We start from the raw sequence: 17,187 nt of genomic DNA, 5'->3' as shown, positions 1-17,187 counted from the left end.
GTCATTCATCCTCAACCAAAATACCCATTTCAACTCTAAGAAGACAAGAAGTATGTCAAAATATAATCTTTTCTTCTTGCCATATACCTTCCCACATGCCAAATTACTACTGAAGGGAGCCACTATGCTAACCATTATTTCAAAGGGTTCCTAAGCACCTCAAAAAGAGGTACCTTGGTTCCTGATTTCTTTGTAAGAGAAAAAAAACTATCTCCCAGAAGACAGTCATCCTTGGTAAATAAGCCAGTATTGAAATAATCCTGTCATCTGTTTACACTTACCCTCAGTAATATCCTGGGGGTTAGAAGTCCGGTCACTGGCTGGATCCAGTGCCACAGTTGCCAGTGAAGTGGTGGCTCCAGACATCTCACTCATAGGCTCACTACGGCTCGTTTCAGGCACACTCTCCCGGGAGCTAAATCTTACTCGGGAACTGGACCGAGAGCTGAGGTCTGGGCTGGTGTCTGACAAACCTGGAATATCATCAATCTTTGTTGGTGTCACCATGAACCGAACTGAAGCCATCTTGGTGGTGGTTTCTGGAGGATGCATTTTTCTTTTCCTTTATAAGGGCAAAGGAAAAAAAAAAAGGAAAAACCAGCAAAATCCTTCCTCCTACCCTAGCTGCTTTTGATCGCAAAAATAGAAAACTTAAAAGAAACCATCAATTATCTTGAATTACACCACACAAAGGGCCCCAAATAACAATCTTTCTACTCAGAATGCAAGCAGACTGTCCTAGAAAGTGCACTACCAGTAGCGGAAAAATATTTTTAAAAAAGACAAAACGATGCCAATTTCATGTAACTTTGTTCCTTCAGAATGAACAGCTATCTAGCTATGTCTCCTGGTCCAGAGCTGCGGGCTCAGTGCCATGGTGTTAGAGAAGCAGGTGAAAGCTTTTCTCCCCTCGATCCCCAGGTTTTGGCCGAGATACGTAGTCCTTTATCTGGTAAATGTCCCACGGTTTTAGTTGAGCAAAGTGCGCAAAGGCCCACCCTTATCATGCAAATATAGCAGAGATTGTAAAACGGTGTACACCGGCCACTTGTTGTATATCAGGTGAATACCCCACAGGTCTGGCTGGGAGGAGGTGTGTGTAGAGTCACCCGAGGTTTTTGAGGCCGATAATCCACTTGGGTCTGGTGGGAGAGATGCGCATGCATAACGGGAAAAATATCCCACACTAGGACGGAGAATGAGGAAAGAAGGGTGAGCAGAGGAGGATGCAGGGTCAGAGCAAATTTCTGCCTCCGAGAGGTCTGCGGGGGGGTGGCCCTCCCGCTCCTCTCGCAGAAAGGTCCCTGGGATCTGGGAAGAGAGGCGAGCGGATCGAGACACCTAGGACTGCAGATCGGGGTCGTGGCAGGTCGGTGCTAGTCCATCGAGCTCAGGGTCCGCTCGCTGGGTTTCTTCTGCGTGACAGGACGGGCCACCTCCTCGCCGAGAGACGCTTTCTCCCCTACCAGGTCCCTGGCGTAGGTCACCCCCTCGTCGTTTTTCTTTCGAGTCCTAGCAGAAGAGGAGACGGCCTCGCGAACTGACCCCGGCTGTGAAGGAGGGGGCGGCAATGAGAGGAGTAGGAGGTCGCAGGCGCGGGTTCCCGACGCCAGCTGATGTGGGGTGCGCGCGCAGCTGTTGTTTACGAGCTGGTAACTGTTTCGGAACCGCAGCGCGTCCGGGAGGGCTGCGTCGCAGGGAGGGCGCCCCCTTCCCGGCGAGACAGCAGAGTAGCAGTTACGTGACCTCGCCGCTCCCGGCCCCCGATTTGGCGGGCCGTGCCGGAGCTGCTGCAGCCCCTTCCTTCCCTCCCGACTTATTCCTCATTCGAGGTTAACGGTCCAAGAGAAGCTGTGAGCAATGCCAGGGCACAACCCTCCCACAGGTGCCTAGAGCCCCGCCCAACCTCTGCCGCCCACAAACGGGACTGAATTGCTTGAACGCATGCGCTCGCTGGAGTCGCAGAGGACTGGCGGGTGAGGGGCGGGGCCGAACGTGGGAGGGCTGGAGCAGGACGGGAATTGTAGTTTGGTATTTGGACCTGAGCTTCCAGGGAGCTAGGCAAAACAAATCCTTTTCCTTCTTGGTCCTGCGTTCTTGTGCCTGCTTACTCTGGAGGCATCTCAGGGGACAGTCACTGCCCCTTGCCCTCAGAACCTCAAAACTCCCCCTTTAATAAGGAGCATCTCTGAAAGTTAATGATTTAAAAAAACAAAAATACCCCCGTCCCCCCGACACCCGCTTCCAACACCATACATCTAGGTTTGATCCATGGAATATTTTATGTAGAGGTCTATCCCAAAGCATTTCATCAGTGATTTTCAACTACTGTGCTGCAAAAGGCACAATGCTCTTTAAAAAACATGCAGTTTTCTAAACATGACTATTTAGTCGCCACTGACCTCTTTTTTCTTAGATTGTCAAATTTAAAAAATGACAAAAGCCAACACGATAGCCATCCGGTGTGAATTAATCAAAATTATACCCATCTTTTTGTCAGATTGGCAACAAATATATTTTTTGGTGTGCCACAGAATTTTAGTTATTAGTTTATACGTACCATGAGATGAAAAGGGTTGAAAATCACTGCAATGTATCCTCGAATTTATGCATTTATGTTACATTTCCCCCTTTTATCTGTACTTTAAACAAAATGCTGCCCTGGCTGGTGTGACTCAGGGGATTGAGTGGGTGGCCTGTGAACTGAAAGGTTGCTGGTTTGATTCCCAATCAGGGCACATGCCTGGGTTGCAGGCCTGGTCCCCAGTTGGAGGCGTGTGAGAGGCAACTGATATATCTCTCATATATTGATATTTCTCTCCCTTTCTCCCTCCCCTCCTAACATTATAAATGTCTCTTTAAAACATGCTGTCCTTCACAATGTATACATCTATTAAATATGTAGGTTTGTAAAATATACCTAATAAAGCTGAAAAATATGCTATATTCACTATCTAGTCAGACTGAACATTCCATTAAGAAAAACGTCTTTAATTTTAGACCTGAAGATACTTTCTCTTGAGTCCATTCCCAGTGTTTTCCCTACTGCTACCACTAGAATATTTTTACCATGTTTATTTAATGCACAAACAGAGGTGTTCAATATATTCTGATTCATCAATGTTTTGTTTGAGAATTATTTCCTATAGCTTTGTTCAAGACATTTAAATTTAACAGTCTGGGCCCTGGCTTTGTCTATGTCCTTGCTCTACACAAGTTGAAATGTTTAAGCATCATTCTTAGCAATAGATTAGAACAGTATTTAAAACCTAACAGGAAATTCCTCTTCATCAAATGACAAATGACTAAAAAGATCCAGGTAACAAAATGATAAATAATTCTTACTTAAAATGTAAACCTCCTAAAGCTAGATGCTTTATAAAACTTGTGCCTATTGATTCTAACTGATGAAACAAAAATTCACATCCCTGAATGATCAGATTTTTCTTAGACATGCTTGCTGTTCATTGAAATCTCAGACTTTCTCTTTTTAATGAAATGCTGGAATTCTACAACATCCAATTTTGTTTTATACCACAGAGTATTTTCATTGACATATATATACTGTTCCCTGGCTGGTTTGGCTCAGTGGATTGAGCGTCGGCCTGCGAGCTAAGTGTCGCTGGTTCGATCTTCCAGTCAGGGCACATCAGAGAAGGAAAACTCTGATTCCAAAAAACCTCCGCTGCCTTGCGGCATACCTCTTCAGGGGAAAGGCTAAGGGAGTAAACCCCGACAGAAAATCCGGAGCCGGAGTCCCTAAGGCGGTTTGACGTTGTAGTCAACACCGGCAACTCCTGCGGCGCACCTGAAGCCAAGCTGTATTGACTCTGTCTTTCCCTTGGACCCTTCAGCTGCGAAGAGAGGGGGGGTCTGCTGCATGGGCAACAGCAGACCCTCCATATCACCCTGCCCAGGCTCTGTAGCTTCAGCTTCACTGGAGAGGACACTCCAGCGTCATCGCAAGATGTCGATTCAACACGGGAGGAGACAGATACCGTGTCACTCCCGAGTCGGACTGCACAGCCATTCTCGGCTGTGCAGATAGACTCTTAAGAAGCTACACCATCGTCTCTCGAGACGGACGGCTGCCGAAGAAGAATATATATATACTACCTAGTAGCAATATACTAAACCTCTTAAGACTCTTCTGTTTCTAAGCATATCTCAGATGTTAATAACTAAGGGGATATTTTAAGGAAAAAAACTGTTTTGAATATACCATGAGAGAAAATGGCTGAAAACAACTGCACTGTATCCCTGAATTTATGCACTTCGTTACATTTCCCCCCTTTTTCTGTACTTTAAACAAAATGCAGTGATTTTCAACCCTTCTCATATCATGGTATATTCAAACCAGTTTGCCTTTCTCCTCTACTTCAATTCAGAATACTTCCAGGTCAAAAAGTCTTTTCAATTCAGTCTACACAGAACACAGAATGGACCAACACAGAATCCATGGAGGGGGAGGGAACAGTAAATTATAGATAGGATTACAGTCAACATATTTTTAAAAATTGGAAGATTTCATTTACTGACTTTGGTGCTTAAGAAACTTCCATAGCAGATCTTTTTTTCTAGACATTTGCAGATTTTTTAACATTTCTTCAATCATTATCCCCTCAATAGGACAGGATAACTCTTTAAAAACTGTCAGATCCATTGCTAAGAACCCTGTAATGGGCTAAAAAATTAAAAGTTGTTCAACAGAAAACAAGTATTTCATTTTTCTATTCCTATAAGTTAAAGTAATTGATCTGAAAATCATGTCTTCCATTAACTATGACCCAAGTTTAGAAATTTTTTCCTTAGCAGTCAACAACTCTCCCGAACTTTTCCACTGTGATGGTCAGACATCAGATTCCAAGAGAAACATATCTACCCTTTTTAGGGCCAGTCTTAATAAATCAAATTTGCTCTTATTTAAGTTACATCTGCTTCTGGAGTCTAGAACTTTGATGCAATAGAAAAATAGTGTATAATTAGAACACAATCTCCACAGAGCAATTTTTAAATCTGTGGCAATAAGCAAACATTCAAATCCAGTGTCAAAAGCCACAAATAAGAAGACTGGGAAATGAGTGGATTAACCTGACCACCAGAGGTACTGCAGAAAGAAAAGCAAGCTAGCACTTTTTGAATGCCTCTGTACACTACTTTGCCTCATCATCACACTAATGTAAATTAAATGAAATATTTATGATTGCCCCATGACAGCTGCTCCAATCCTTGGAAATCCCCCAGGTTTTTGCTGTTGTTGTTAACCCCCAACAGTAGCTTGAAAAACAACAAAATCCCTGCCTGAATCTCTCTATCTCATCTTTTAAATTAAGACTTGCCCTGACTGGTGGAGCTCAGGGGATTGAGTGCTGGCCTGTGAACCGAAGGGTCGCCAGCTCGATTCCCAGTCAGCGCATGTGCTTGGGCTGCAGGCCAGATCCCCAGATGGGGGTGTGTGAGAGGCAACCACGCACTGATGTTTCTCTCCCTCTCTTTCGCCCTCCCTTACCCTCTCTTCAAAAATAAATAAAATCTTTAAAAAAAAAATTAAGTTCCACGTAACAGCTACCTGCCAGCGAGAATATAAAGTTAGATGTAAGAGGGCAATTCTTGGATGGAGAGAACTAAAAGCCTGAGAATAATACCAGAGGGGCAGTAAATATGCATAAAGGCATTCCTATTCATAACAATCTGACAACACTGTAGATATATTAAGGTCCACCACTGAACCCAATCAGTTTTAGAGTTGAAAGAGAACGCAGAAATGATAAAAATAGGACTACATACGTTAAGTGGCTTAAAGTTATAAAGAGGGGAGTACAACTCCCAAATCACTGCCTTCCCTCTACAATATGGTTATTATTTGCCTAGCAAAATGTCATTTCAAGGATCAAGAAATTACTTATATTATCACAATATTTTTCAGTGAATGCTGACAATTATGTAAGTCTTTCTCAACCTTCCCTTCCCTTCCCCAGCACCCTCCTATCACTAACAGTACAGCACTAACTGCTACAGCAGCTATTTAAGATTTTCTTCCAAGCAGTAGCCCTAGGTTACTCTTCCCTTTCCTTTCCCTCGGTTTTGTTTTTTTTTAAAGCCACTTTTCTTCCCACAACATGTAACATGAGAGCTCTTTCAAATCATTTTAATAACCTGACAGTGAGTTAAATATGAAAAAGCAGATTCAAACTCGTTTCCTTTATGGGCGATGCTACCATGATGGTCTCCCCCACGCATGATCAAAGTAATGACGACACTGGATTCCAAAATGCAAGGGTGGGTTAGGAGGGCTTCAAGGCTCACAAATTGAAGAGCTTGGTTTCGGAAAGTCTCAGAGGGGCAGCAAGCGGCAGGAAAAACACGAAATTTAAGGGACCTTCAGAGTACAGGGCGCGGTTGCTGGGTCATCAGCAACTTGAAACGTTTCTTGATGGTGATGCGCTGTCGAGAGTACTTGTCGTCTGGGGAAAACCGAGCAGGATGGGCCGAGCAGGTCTGTTGTCCCACAGGGTCCAACTTCTGCTCAAGGAAGAAAGAGGACATAGTCTCGGTACAGGAGCGGTCAGAAAACTCAATCACTGGCGTCATAAGGGAGAGGGAGGTTGGGACGCGGAGGGGAACGCACGGAAAACAAAGGTAAACAAGCAGACAGGAGGCGCAAAGATCAGAACAATCACCCACTCCAGCTTCTACCGCGCCGGGCTTCTAGGCTCTCTAGTTCCCAGCTCGGTGGTTGGTCTTAACCTCTCCTCCCACCGACATTTCTCGCCATGCCAATTTACAACCTGTTCCCTCTTCTCACCTTCAGGGTATAGACCCGGTCTCCCTGTTCATTGAGGTAAAACTGGAGGAACATGATCACGCTGGAGTTGGAGGTCCCGATTCCGTCTGCAGTTCAGCCTAACTGACGCCCTCACGTGTTCCTCAACTTTCTCCCCGTATAGCCGGAAGTCTCTCTCCAGGCATGCCGGGAAAAGTAGTCCAGTGTAAGCCTGTCTCCAGCTAGGCAGATGGCGCAGTAGTGCAGGACTTGGCTCAGTTGCAACCAAGTTGCAACCTTGCAGGCCTTGGCGCCAATTGCAGCTTTGCAGGCATTTTAAGACACATGGAATGTCTCCTTTGTGTGCCAGACACTGTTAGGCTTTACAGGGGGATAGGAATGGATATGGGTTGAACTTTAGTGAATAGAATCCTATCTTATCTCAAAATGCACAACCATTTCCAGGGCGGTGGGTTTCTAGTGCATGGAAAAACAAAGGGCTCCAGGATTCAGAGCCCTTTTACCTTAGGGAAGAAATAAAGTTTTCTTTCCTCCCCTCTTTTACGTCCGGTTCCTGCGCCCTATTTCAAATATTGGCGGTAGAGTGCATGATGGGTATCCAATATTCCGTACAGCAAAAGGATCGTGAACTTTATACTATGAAACCGGTGAAGTATGCTTTAGTGGTCGAACCAAGATTCAAACTCAGGTCTCTACCACAAATTCAGCGCTCTTTCTTATAGTGGTGAGTACCTAATAATAGCATATTAAGATCTGTATCCTACGGATATTTATACTATTTTAAAGAACGGAGGCATTCTCCATATAGGACTCTAAAGAAATGAAAATTGGAACTCAGGTAACATCACAAAAATGGTTGTTGCAGTATTATTTATAATCGCAAAAACATTGCAACATATATTAATTTTAGAACTAGAAAAACCTGAAAACTCTTTAAAAAAAAAAAAGGCTATAAGTGTAATGATACAGACAGACGCATTTACTTGTAGTGCCTGAAATAGCTCTGCAAGGATTCACAATATTGGTTCCCTTGGAAAAAAGAACTCGGGTTCCTGAGGAAAAGAGTGGAAGTGAGACTGCATACTTTTACTTTAGAATGATGCTAATGTAGTACCTATAAAAAATTAAAATTATTTAACAAAAATTTTAAACAACAAAAATAACAGATAAAAAGGACTTTTTGGTCTTGATATTTTAGGATAATGCCAGTTTTTGACAGTGTGGGGCTTTTCAGCTGAGGTTTAAAACTGAGCCTTCTGTGAACTGCAGAGCTGATGGTAGTGGACTGTTTGGGAACTGCAGAACAGCTTTCCAAGGAAATGATATGTATACAGCAACCAAACACTCTGGATCTTTCCAGACAATCCTAATTTTAGATATTCCAATCCCTGGATACTTAAGCACACATACTATGTATCCTGAGTTTGGTTCAGAAAATAGCCAACATTGAATTAAAACAAGGGTCTGCCACAACTTGCTGTTGATAGGAAGTCAGTTACAGAACTGGGTGGGATTGAAGGGCACAAAACTAAATATATTGATGAAGAATTGTGAAGGGAATGGAGATGTAAACCTGTAATGTTGGGAATCTGAGCAAGAATTTACAAATTGCCCTAAAAAGGCACACAGCAATTGTGTTGCCATACTCTGGTTTGGAGGGAATTCCTGTTTACTGACAATTTACAAGAGCCCCTTGTGGAATATCTTCCTAACCCCACCTCGCATCCCCCTCTCCCCTCCCCCACTGCAGAATGCCTTGAGTCCTAGATTCTAGTTCTGTTTTGATCTGATCTTTACCCTTCCCTCCTTGGATCCCTGTGTATCTACTGGAGCTAAGTTTCTCTCTGGGCCCTGGATCTGACTTCCTCATTCTGGAGGCTTCCAGACGGCCACGGTTAGTGCCCAAACCTAAGATAATGACTTCAGATGGAGGTAAGTCTACTTGTGCCGGGGAAAGTCCTTGGAGATTCAAATTTGACATTTTACTTAGGGATGAGCACTTTGGACTGACCTAGAGGGATGTGAGAGTACTAGACCACACTAAATGCATCATACTTGGGGAGGCTGGGGAAGGAAATTGTGCCATTAAGACGGGTTTGGGGAAGGAAGAGGGTCTTCTGGGAGGCAGATCAAAGCACCTTAGAAGAGAATACTGAGGTATAAAGACGGGATGGGTAGCAGTTAGCAACTTGCTACTCTGGAAGAGGGACCCCTTCAATGTGTTTGTGTGGCAGGGATAGTGGTATGTGTGGTATGAGTGGCACAGAGATGGTTTAAAGGAAAGGTCCAAGTTCCTGTGTCTTCTTTAGGTAATTGGAGCTTGATCCAGAATTTTGTGGTGAGAGAATTGAGCTGGGGTCACTCTGAGTGTATTGGGGGGTGGAGTGGGGAGGGGTGGAGGACTTAGCTAGAAAAGCTGTTCAGTGGGGTTATCTGTTGCCAAAGAAATGTCCTCCTGAAAGCTAGCTTGGAAGGTACTATAAGTGCCTCTGTGCAGTCTCATGGCTCCTTCCAGCCCCAGTTCAGGGAGCAGTTTTCCTTGATTCCCCCAGGGCCAGGGGAGGTGGGTCACTCCATGCAGGATGAGAGCTGGGGCTTCCATGAGAAGCTCTCAATTTTTCTACCTTTTGTGGAACTCGGGCCATCAGACCCATTTCATTGTGTCCAAACTCCTGACCCCTTGCCCTATGGTCAAGACGATGAGTTTGCTCATATTCCCTGTCTCCTTCAAGGTCAGGGAGCAGAAGCTGAGTGTTAGTAGTTTGCCAGTAAAGTATTCTTTATAATGAGGATGAGAGTAGCATGAAATTAGGCAGATGACTAATTATTACAAAATGTCCTTGGAGACACATCCTGATTAATTCAGTGACGTTTATGTCTTTATCCTTGGTTTCTTTTACTAGAGCTCACATAGCTCCTCCTAAGCAGGTACTGTGTTTCAGATTTCATTGTCAGGGCCTTGTTCTTGGTGGATCCTACATTTCTGATAGCAGCTCCAAGCAGAAAGACCATAGATAGTCTGCATCGCCAAATTTTAACATGTGCAGCAGCTATTTAAGGCTCTGGAAAGCTCTCATCCCACACCACCCCACCCTCACCCATTTCCTGGCCCTTATCTCTGGTCATTCCTGGCTATTATATAACAAAATTTCTGAGAACCAAACATTCAACCCACAACCCCTCCCCTGGGAACAGTGCTTCTGTGCATGGTGTCGGGGAGCACAGAAAGCAGCATTCAGTTGGTTTGAATGGGTTTGGAATATGTTGGAATAAGAGACATACCTGTGTGCTGGGTGGGCTGTTATGGAGTATGAGCTCTTGGGGCCAAGGGTCGTTGTAGCTTCTCTAGTGCAATAATTTTCAACTGGGAGTAAGGGACATCAAAATCACTTGAGAGACATTTGCAAACTACACAAGTTCCCCCTCCATATGCCCTTCCTCACCTGTGGAGAATGAGAGCTCTGATTCTTCAAGGACTAAAGTGGAACTCTGATAACCTAGTTTCTGGTCTGCTTTTCTCCTATTCCATTCCCTCTTTTTCTTTGTCTCAACAGCACCTCCATTGCCTGGACCAGATATGGCCTTGAAACCTGGCACTGCCCTGTCTCCTTTCACAGCACTTCTCATCCCCCCATCTGCTCCTGGCCCACCAGACCAAGTACTCTGGGAGCTGCCTCCACAGCCCCCCATGCCTTCAGTTTTATCTCCAGGCAACCCTTTGATGCTCTCTGCTTTCCCTAATCCACTGGTGGTGACAGAACATGGGGGCCCTGGCCAGAGTGGGGTTGAAGCTCACAAGGTCATTGTCAAAGTCAAGAAAGGAGGGGCAGTGGAGTCCTCTCAAATTCCGAACTTTATCCTTACTCAGACCGCCCACAGTTGGATTGCTTCAGGTGCTCCCTGTGGGGGCCCCAAAGGCCCAGCCCTTCAATTTGTGACAACCTCTAACATGAAGACCCTTCTGCCCACTGAGGCTGTTGGGGTGAGCCAGGAAGGCCTCCCAGGCTTTCCTGCTCAGGCTCCACCACCGACTGCCCACCTGGTCCCCATTGTGTCTCCGGAAAAAGCTTGGCCAGGGCCACATGGAGCAACCAGAGAAGGAGGTCTGGCAGTGGCCCAGTCCAAGCCAGCACTTGGTGACCTCTCCTATACCTCCAAGGGTGTTTATGAGAACTTCCTTCGCTGGCAGCGCTACAAAGCCTTGGCTCGAAGGCACTTATCCCAAAGTCCTGATGCAGAAGCTCTTTCCTGCTTTCTTATGTAAGTGGGAAGAACTGAGATTAATTATCCTAGGGCTTTTAACTAAGGAGGGCTTTGGGATGAACAAAGGAGGTTAGGCTAGGTAGGAATACTTGAGGGCAGGTCAGGAGGGTGATGGAGAGGCTATGAGTACAAAAAGCATGATGATAATGATAATAATGATGATGATGATAATAAGAAGACTCTTTACCCACTTCCCAGTTTATAACAAGCCTTCACATGTCCTCTTTCAAGTGATGCTCACAACTCTTGAGTTCAGGCAAGCATTTTCATGGTAATCCTCATTTATAGATGAGAAGACTGAAGCTCAGAGGGGTTTCCTGTCATAAAGTGCAGAGAAATGACCGGGACACAGGTCTCCAACACCAAGTTAGGGTCCTCTGGTTCTATTTTAATACCATCAGACATTGAGTTGAGCCGTCCAAACTTGCCAGGATGAGTTGTTCCAGGCCCTGACCCATTCCTGGGGGGGCGGGGGGGGGGCAGGGGACAATGTGGTGGTCAGACGAAAGGCCTTCTGTGTGTCCCCTTCCACCATGCCCTATCTTATTCAGGGGAATTCAAGTTGAAATGGGAAGGTGGTAGAGTTTGCTTAGTGGTTGAGGGCCTAGGTGCCACCACTCAGGATTTCTGATCCTGAGCTCAACACTTCATATCTTTGCCCTAATATTTCTCATCTAGAAAGGGGATAATTATACCTACTACCTCAAGGGGTTGCTGAGAAGATGAAATGAGTGAAGTGCTTAGCAGAGTGCCAGGCGCAGAGAATGCTTCACTAAATGGTAGTAGTAGTAGTTGTTATTATTATTATAAGAAGGCAATCTAGAAGAGAAAAAGAATTCACAACAGGCCAAAATCTTTTGCTTAAGAGTATAAGTGGATGCTTAGCCAATGAGTCAGTGTCATGGACTGTCTTTTGTGTTTATAAAACAGAATCATCTGCCACTAGAGCAATTTTCTCTCTTTTTTTTTTTTCCACACGCAGACCTGCTGGCTCTCTCCACTGCACTGTACCTCAACATTTTGTAAAAACAACTACATAACACACACCACATTTTACTGCATTAAAAAAAATGTACATGTCATTCCTTCAGAGACTGACTCTTAAAGGAATCTCCCTTTCCACTCTGGCTCTGGAGTGCATAACTCAAGATGTTCCCGCACATAATTAAGTACATGTAGATCATCCTACCTACTCCCTGCTTTCTTTAGACAGTTCTGAGTTTTCTCTTGGAGGCTGGTAGGCTGAATTCCTAACTCTTGAGCCAGCACTGCTTTTGATCCTGGCCTAATCCTGCTGGCCACACCCAGGGCCTCTAGTCAGGGTCTCCCCCAACATGCAGTCCAGACCCTCTGCAACAGTCACCTGGGAAGCTGGTAAAATGCTCTCAGTTCTGGACTGCTGGGGCACTGCCATCCATATTCATAACATGCCTTGCCAGGTGATCCCAGGCACAATAATGATTGTGGACTCATTTCAGGGAGGCAAAAATGAATCACAAATAGCTTAAAGAGTATTAATATTTGATTAAGGAGGGTATCCCAGAGGCAAAACAAAAAACAAAGAAACACTTAAAAACCAACAAATAAAAACACCACACAAACTTTAGTTAAGAGATTGATTTGGGTCAGTGAGTATGCCTTCTTTAAAATGCAAGAGCCGGGTGGAGGGGAGCAAGGGGGAGAAAATTGGAACTGTTGTAACAATATAATCAATAAAAAACATTTTAAAAAAATAAAAATAAAATGCAAGAGCCTTTTGGACAGGGTTAAGCCTACTTTACAATGAAACCTGTTAATTTAATAACATGAGTACTTTCTTCCAACTGTTTGGTTAAGGAAAGCACTAACAATTAAGGGTGGTTGATTTCAAAAGATGGAGAGAAGAATCATGTTTGACTTTGTGTAAGATTTGTAAGTTTCAGTGGGAAAAGGCCAGGATGGCCAATGAATGGATGGGAGGTTGGGGGATCTGGAAGCCCAATCCGAAGTGGAGTATGTTGGAGAGTGAGGGGCATGTTAGATTTGATGAGGGGCTGGGTGTGTGTATTAGGGTGGTGTCAGGACAGGTGGATGGTGGGGGCCCACATGTAGACCGTGACTGATCCAATGGGGCTTTTAGCCCAGTGCTCCGTTCCCTGGCCCGGCTGAAGCCCACCATGACCCTAGAAGAGGGACTGTCAAAGGCTGTGCAGGAGTGGGATCGTACCAGCAACTTTGACCGGATGATGTTTTATGAGATGGCAGAAAAGTGAGTCTGGGAAACCCTCATTCTCTTGATGAGGGGCTGTGTGGCTGGGAGGGTCATGGCTCTGTCCTGAAAAACCTTACAGGCTCTGCATTGTTCATTTTCTTAACAAGCTTCCTAAGTGACATCTGCAGGTGAAGGGACTACATGGTGACCTTGTGAGGTTTCCTCAGAATTGTTCCCTGGTCATTTGTGAGCATCTCTCTTCTGGTGTCTGGGTTCCTGATGGGTCTGGCCTCAGCATTGCCTGGGCCTTCTTTCCCCTTTGCAGGTTCATGGAGTTTGAGGCCGAGGAAGAAATGCAGAATCAGAACACACAGCTGATGAATGAGTCCCAGGGTCTACCTCCTGCAGCCACCCTGCAACTCGATCCTCCAGGGCCTTGGGCCCCTGAGGTTTGCCAGCAGCCAGGTAAGGCTCCCCAGCTCTAACAAAAGCTCTGCACAAAAGTCTCAAAGGGAGGCCTACAGAAAAAGGTCGTGTGTTGGGGAAGGCATTATCCTTCTGCTGCTTTCCCTCCAGGGAGTGGCATTTGATGTTCCAAACAGGGCAAACATAGGAGGCTGGATTCTCAGGTTCCCTTGGTCCCAAACTAGGTATTGATCTTGGCCAAGTAAACCAACTATTAATACTTTTTCACTGAGGCTCTAAGTGCAGCCCATAATTCCTCAACTGCCTAAGAAATGAAGTCTGGATCAGGGGACTTCTAGGAATTCCAGGGGTTCTGAGATTCTTTATACAGTGATTCTCTGTCAGACCCTCTGGCTCATCAGTCTTTTCCCACAGCTGGTACTTTTCAGGGTGGCCTGATCCAGCCTGGAGCCATTTCAGTGTTCTCCCATGGAGTTGGGAGGCAGAAGCTGTAGTCTCTGTGCCACTTCCATTTCTCCTTTTCATTTCTTCCCTAGTATATGTTCCCAAGAAGTCGATCTCTAAGGCACGGAGCCCCCGCCGGCGGCAGCACAAAACCCAGAGGCCTCCAGTTCCTCAGGCACCCAAGGAAGTCCCAGCAGAAGCTGTGGAAGAGTATAGTGACATCATGGAAGGGCTGGTGGGGAGTCACCTGGCCACAGGGGAGTCAGATAGACAAGAGGAGGAAGAGCAGGAGCAGGAGGAAGGGATGTATCCAGATCCAGATCTCCTGAGCTACATCGATGAGCTGTGTTCTCAGGAGGTCTTTGTCTCCAAGGTGGGCTGGGCCTGGATGTCCGGTTTCTAGCAGATCCTTGGGTGGGAACTCCAGGGAACCACTAGAAACTAGGCTCTATTTTGTACTGAGAGATGTGTGTACGTGATATGTACATACATGTGTGAATGTGTGTAGCTGGTGGTGGTCATTGTTTATAACTTCAGGGAGGAGCTTATGTCTTCTCTAGAGCCTCTAGGCTCACAAGTTACCTCCTGTGAGACTCATATCTCCTTTTCTTCTGTTGCCCAGGTGGAGGCCATCATCCACCCTCAATTTCTGGCAGATCTCCTGTCCCCAGAACAGCAGAGGGACCCCTTGGCCTCAATGCAGGAACTGGAGCAAGAAGAAGGACTCAGTCTTGCCCAGGTAAACCTCAGGGGTAGGGAATATCAGAACAAGAAGCTCGGATGACTTCAGCTAGTCCTGCACTGTCTTGGATGGTATGACTTCTGGAAATGAACAGCTTCTGGACTGGGCTTCAAGTACTGAACAGTAGGCAAGGGACTGTGGACATACAGAAGGGAAGTGTAAGGGCTCAAAGCATGGGAATAAGGCCCAAGAAGGCAGCTAAAAGCTATGGTATCTGTCTTTAATACTGCCACTTCAGCCACTTGCTTGCTTGCATATTCTGCCCTGTCCAACCACTCAGCTACCTGTCCCCACAGCCATGTGTAGCTTGCTGTTTGTCCATTCTCCTTCCAGCTGGTTCAGAAGCGCATCCAGGCCTTGGAGGAGGAAGAGGGTGCGGAGGTATCTCCAAATTGCAGTGGAGCTCATCTGGACTCAAGTCCTTCTGTTTCTGATGAGGACGAAGATGGGGGTGCAGGGCTTCAAGTGGCTAGAGGCACTGTTTGCCTTGGGAACGCTGCTTCTCCAGGAAAGGGGGCAAGAATGGTGCATGGTGGGCAGGAACAGGCCCTAGATGGCCCGAGGAGGATGTGCAGGGACAGGAACAACCTGCTGTCCCCCAGGAGCTGGGACTTGCACATAGAACTTGCAGCTCCACAGGGAACTGGAGGTCCCGTAGATACAGAGAGAAGAGGGCCTGGGAAGGTTACAAACCAGATACCCCCTTGTCAGGATGACTACTCGGGAGGCGCTATGTCCCCTGGGCACTCCCTGGTAGGTGATGGGACTTGTGAGGCCCTGTCCCTATGCTGGCCCAAAGGCTCCGAGCTGGAGATAGTTCCGGGTTTGGATGTTGGACTTGTAGAACTAGCTGCTCTGCAAGGAGAGGGGTTAGAAAAGCAGGCCCTGGAGTTGCAGACAGAACAACAGATAGGGGGTCTTGGAATGCTGCCTCAAGGGCAAGAGTTGTTAGTAACACCCCAGGAAGGCTGTTCAGGAGTCATGTGGGGAGGTAACAGTGGTCCTCCTATGTTCCTGAGTTATGAGCAGAGCTTTTCTCCTAGAGCAACTGAGGACAAAGATGAGGATGAAGCCTCTTTCAGTCCAGGACTTTGGCTCAGCAGTGAGATGGATGATGTATGCTTAGAGTTGCCCTTACAGATTGAGGAGGTGATGGAGAACTTCCATGATGGGGAATACGCCCTTGAGCACCAGGGAGGCTGCCAGGCTCTGGGCTCTGGAAGCAACCTTTTTCTGGGTCCTGGACAAACCACAGCACCTGGGGATGTGGGGAGCAGTGCAATTCCTTGTGGAGGCACAGATGCTATAGCTGCCCTTGAAAAGGGAAACTACAGCCGGACCTTGAGGCTTAAGGAACAGAGTCCTGAGAAGATACAGGACCCCAGTGATCTGTGGGCTGCAGGTTGCCCCCGGTTGCGGGAAAGCAGTACTGATGCCTCCACACTGTTTTCCAAAGAAACTCTCTTGCCTGCTTGTAAAGATAATATCTTTATACTGGGGACCCAGGATGCCTCCTCTTTCCCTGAGGCCAGCCAGGAGGCAGGGAACAGAGGCAGTTCCCTTTCTCTATGGGAAACCACAGATCACAGCAACATACTAGATGTCAGAGATGGCTGTGGCCTCCAGTTAGGGGCCAGTGAAGACACCTGCCCACTAATTTTTAATTCTTATGTCCCCCAACAAGAGGGCAAGGAGGACACTTTTTTGTTGAATCCTAAAGACCTTGCCCCTTTACCAGGGAAGCGAGAGTCTTATGCACACAGGACCCCCCAATCAGCATCTCCCCAGGGCCTTGGGAAAACTCCCCGTCGTCGATGGGGAACCGGGGATGTCGTAGTTCCGGAAGCCTCTCCTGTTAGCGGAACGTGCAGTTCAGCAGGTAGGGCTGAAGAGGAGGAGGATGAGGGACTCTCTAGATTTTCCAAATATTTGGCCTGTAAACTGAACCTGTGGCCAAAGAAGACTCCTCTCAGCCCTCAGGCTGACCCAGACTTGTCCTCCACAGGAGGGCAGGGGGTCCTGAGTGCATCCTGGTCCCTCTCTGCCGAGGAAGGAGGCCCCAGCCAATCTCCGTATCCTGCTGCTGAGTTTAGGAATCAAGCTCCCGTTGCAGGTCCAGTCCCTGCTGAAAACAGGCCCTACCCAGGAGCTGAACATGCGGTTTCTGAGGAGAAATCTCTGGCTCAACCCTCCCAGCCTCGAAGAAGGCAGTGTGACAGTTTGGGCACTGGGGGAATGGAGAACCGCCGTCACAACCAGGAGGGAGAAGGGCTTTCCCATCCTTCCTGCCAGTTCCCAAAGCCAGGGCACCTTGAATAGATTTCACCCCAGCTCCAC

At 46.6% G+C, this 17,187-nt stretch overlaps 3 protein-coding genes across 3 annotated transcripts in view; 1 reads left to right on the top strand and 2 right to left on the bottom strand.

The window, feature by feature from the left end:
* The window catches only part of SLC12A6 (solute carrier family 12 member 6), an 85,785-nt gene extending 83,929 nt beyond the window's left edge, over positions 1-1,856 (bottom strand). The window contains exon 1 of the mRNA XM_090270374.1: positions 282-1,856. Coding sequence (XP_090126500.1) covers positions 282-552 — 271 coding nt within the window. The 5' untranslated portion in view covers positions 553-1,856. The remainder of the gene's footprint in view (positions 1-281) is intronic.
* A 4,277-nt stretch (positions 1,857-6,133) lies between these two features.
* NOP10 (NOP10 ribonucleoprotein) lies at positions 6,134-6,943 on the bottom strand. The gene is made up of 2 exons (XM_090271936.1): positions 6,806-6,943; positions 6,134-6,522 (listed from the first exon to the last, which is right to left on the bottom strand). The coding sequence occupies exons 1-2, from the start codon at positions 6,857-6,859 to the stop codon at positions 6,382-6,384; spliced, it is 195 nt and encodes a 64-aa protein (XP_090128062.1). The 5' UTR covers positions 6,860-6,943; the 3' UTR covers positions 6,134-6,381.
* A 1,742-nt stretch (positions 6,944-8,685) lies between these two features.
* NUTM1 (NUT midline carcinoma family member 1) lies at positions 8,686-17,169 on the top strand. Its single transcript, XM_090268333.1, has 7 exons — positions 8,686-8,716; positions 10,339-11,044; positions 13,167-13,295; positions 13,564-13,703; positions 14,201-14,481; positions 14,731-14,847; positions 15,184-17,169. Exons 1-7 carry the CDS (start codon positions 8,701-8,703, stop codon positions 17,167-17,169), a joined length of 3,375 nt encoding a protein of 1,124 aa, XP_090124459.1. The 5' UTR covers positions 8,686-8,700.
* Positions 17,170-17,187: the final 18 nt, after the last annotated feature.

The sequence above is a fragment of the Furipterus horrens genome, unplaced genomic scaffold (genome assembly GCF_987537825.1).
Source record: "Furipterus horrens unplaced genomic scaffold, mFurHor1.1.pri manual_scaffold_3, whole genome shotgun sequence".
Classification (NCBI taxonomy): domain Eukaryota; kingdom Metazoa; phylum Chordata; class Mammalia; order Chiroptera; family Furipteridae; genus Furipterus; species Furipterus horrens.
Note: the sequence above shows the minus strand (reverse complement) of the source record. Positions and strands in the feature narration are given on the sequence as shown.

Bases quoted from the DNA above. Each gene is read 5' to 3' on its own strand.
- NOP10 (XM_090271936.1), bottom strand. From the start codon at position 6,859: ATGTTCCTCCAGTTTTACCTCAATGAACAGGGAGACCGGGTCTATACC. The intron at 6,523-6,805 runs GTGAGAAGAGGG...TTCCTTGAGCAG, and splicing joins ACCGGGTCTATACCCTGAAG to AAGTTGGACCCTGTGGGACA.
- NUTM1 (XM_090268333.1), top strand. The intron at 13,704-14,200 runs GTAAGGCTCCCC...TTTCTTCCCTAG, and splicing joins TGAGGTTTGCCAGCAGCCAG to TATATGTTCCCAAGAAGTCG. The intron at 14,482-14,730 runs GTGGGCTGGGCC...TCTGTTGCCCAG, and splicing joins AGGAGGTCTTTGTCTCCAAG to GTGGAGGCCATCATCCACCC.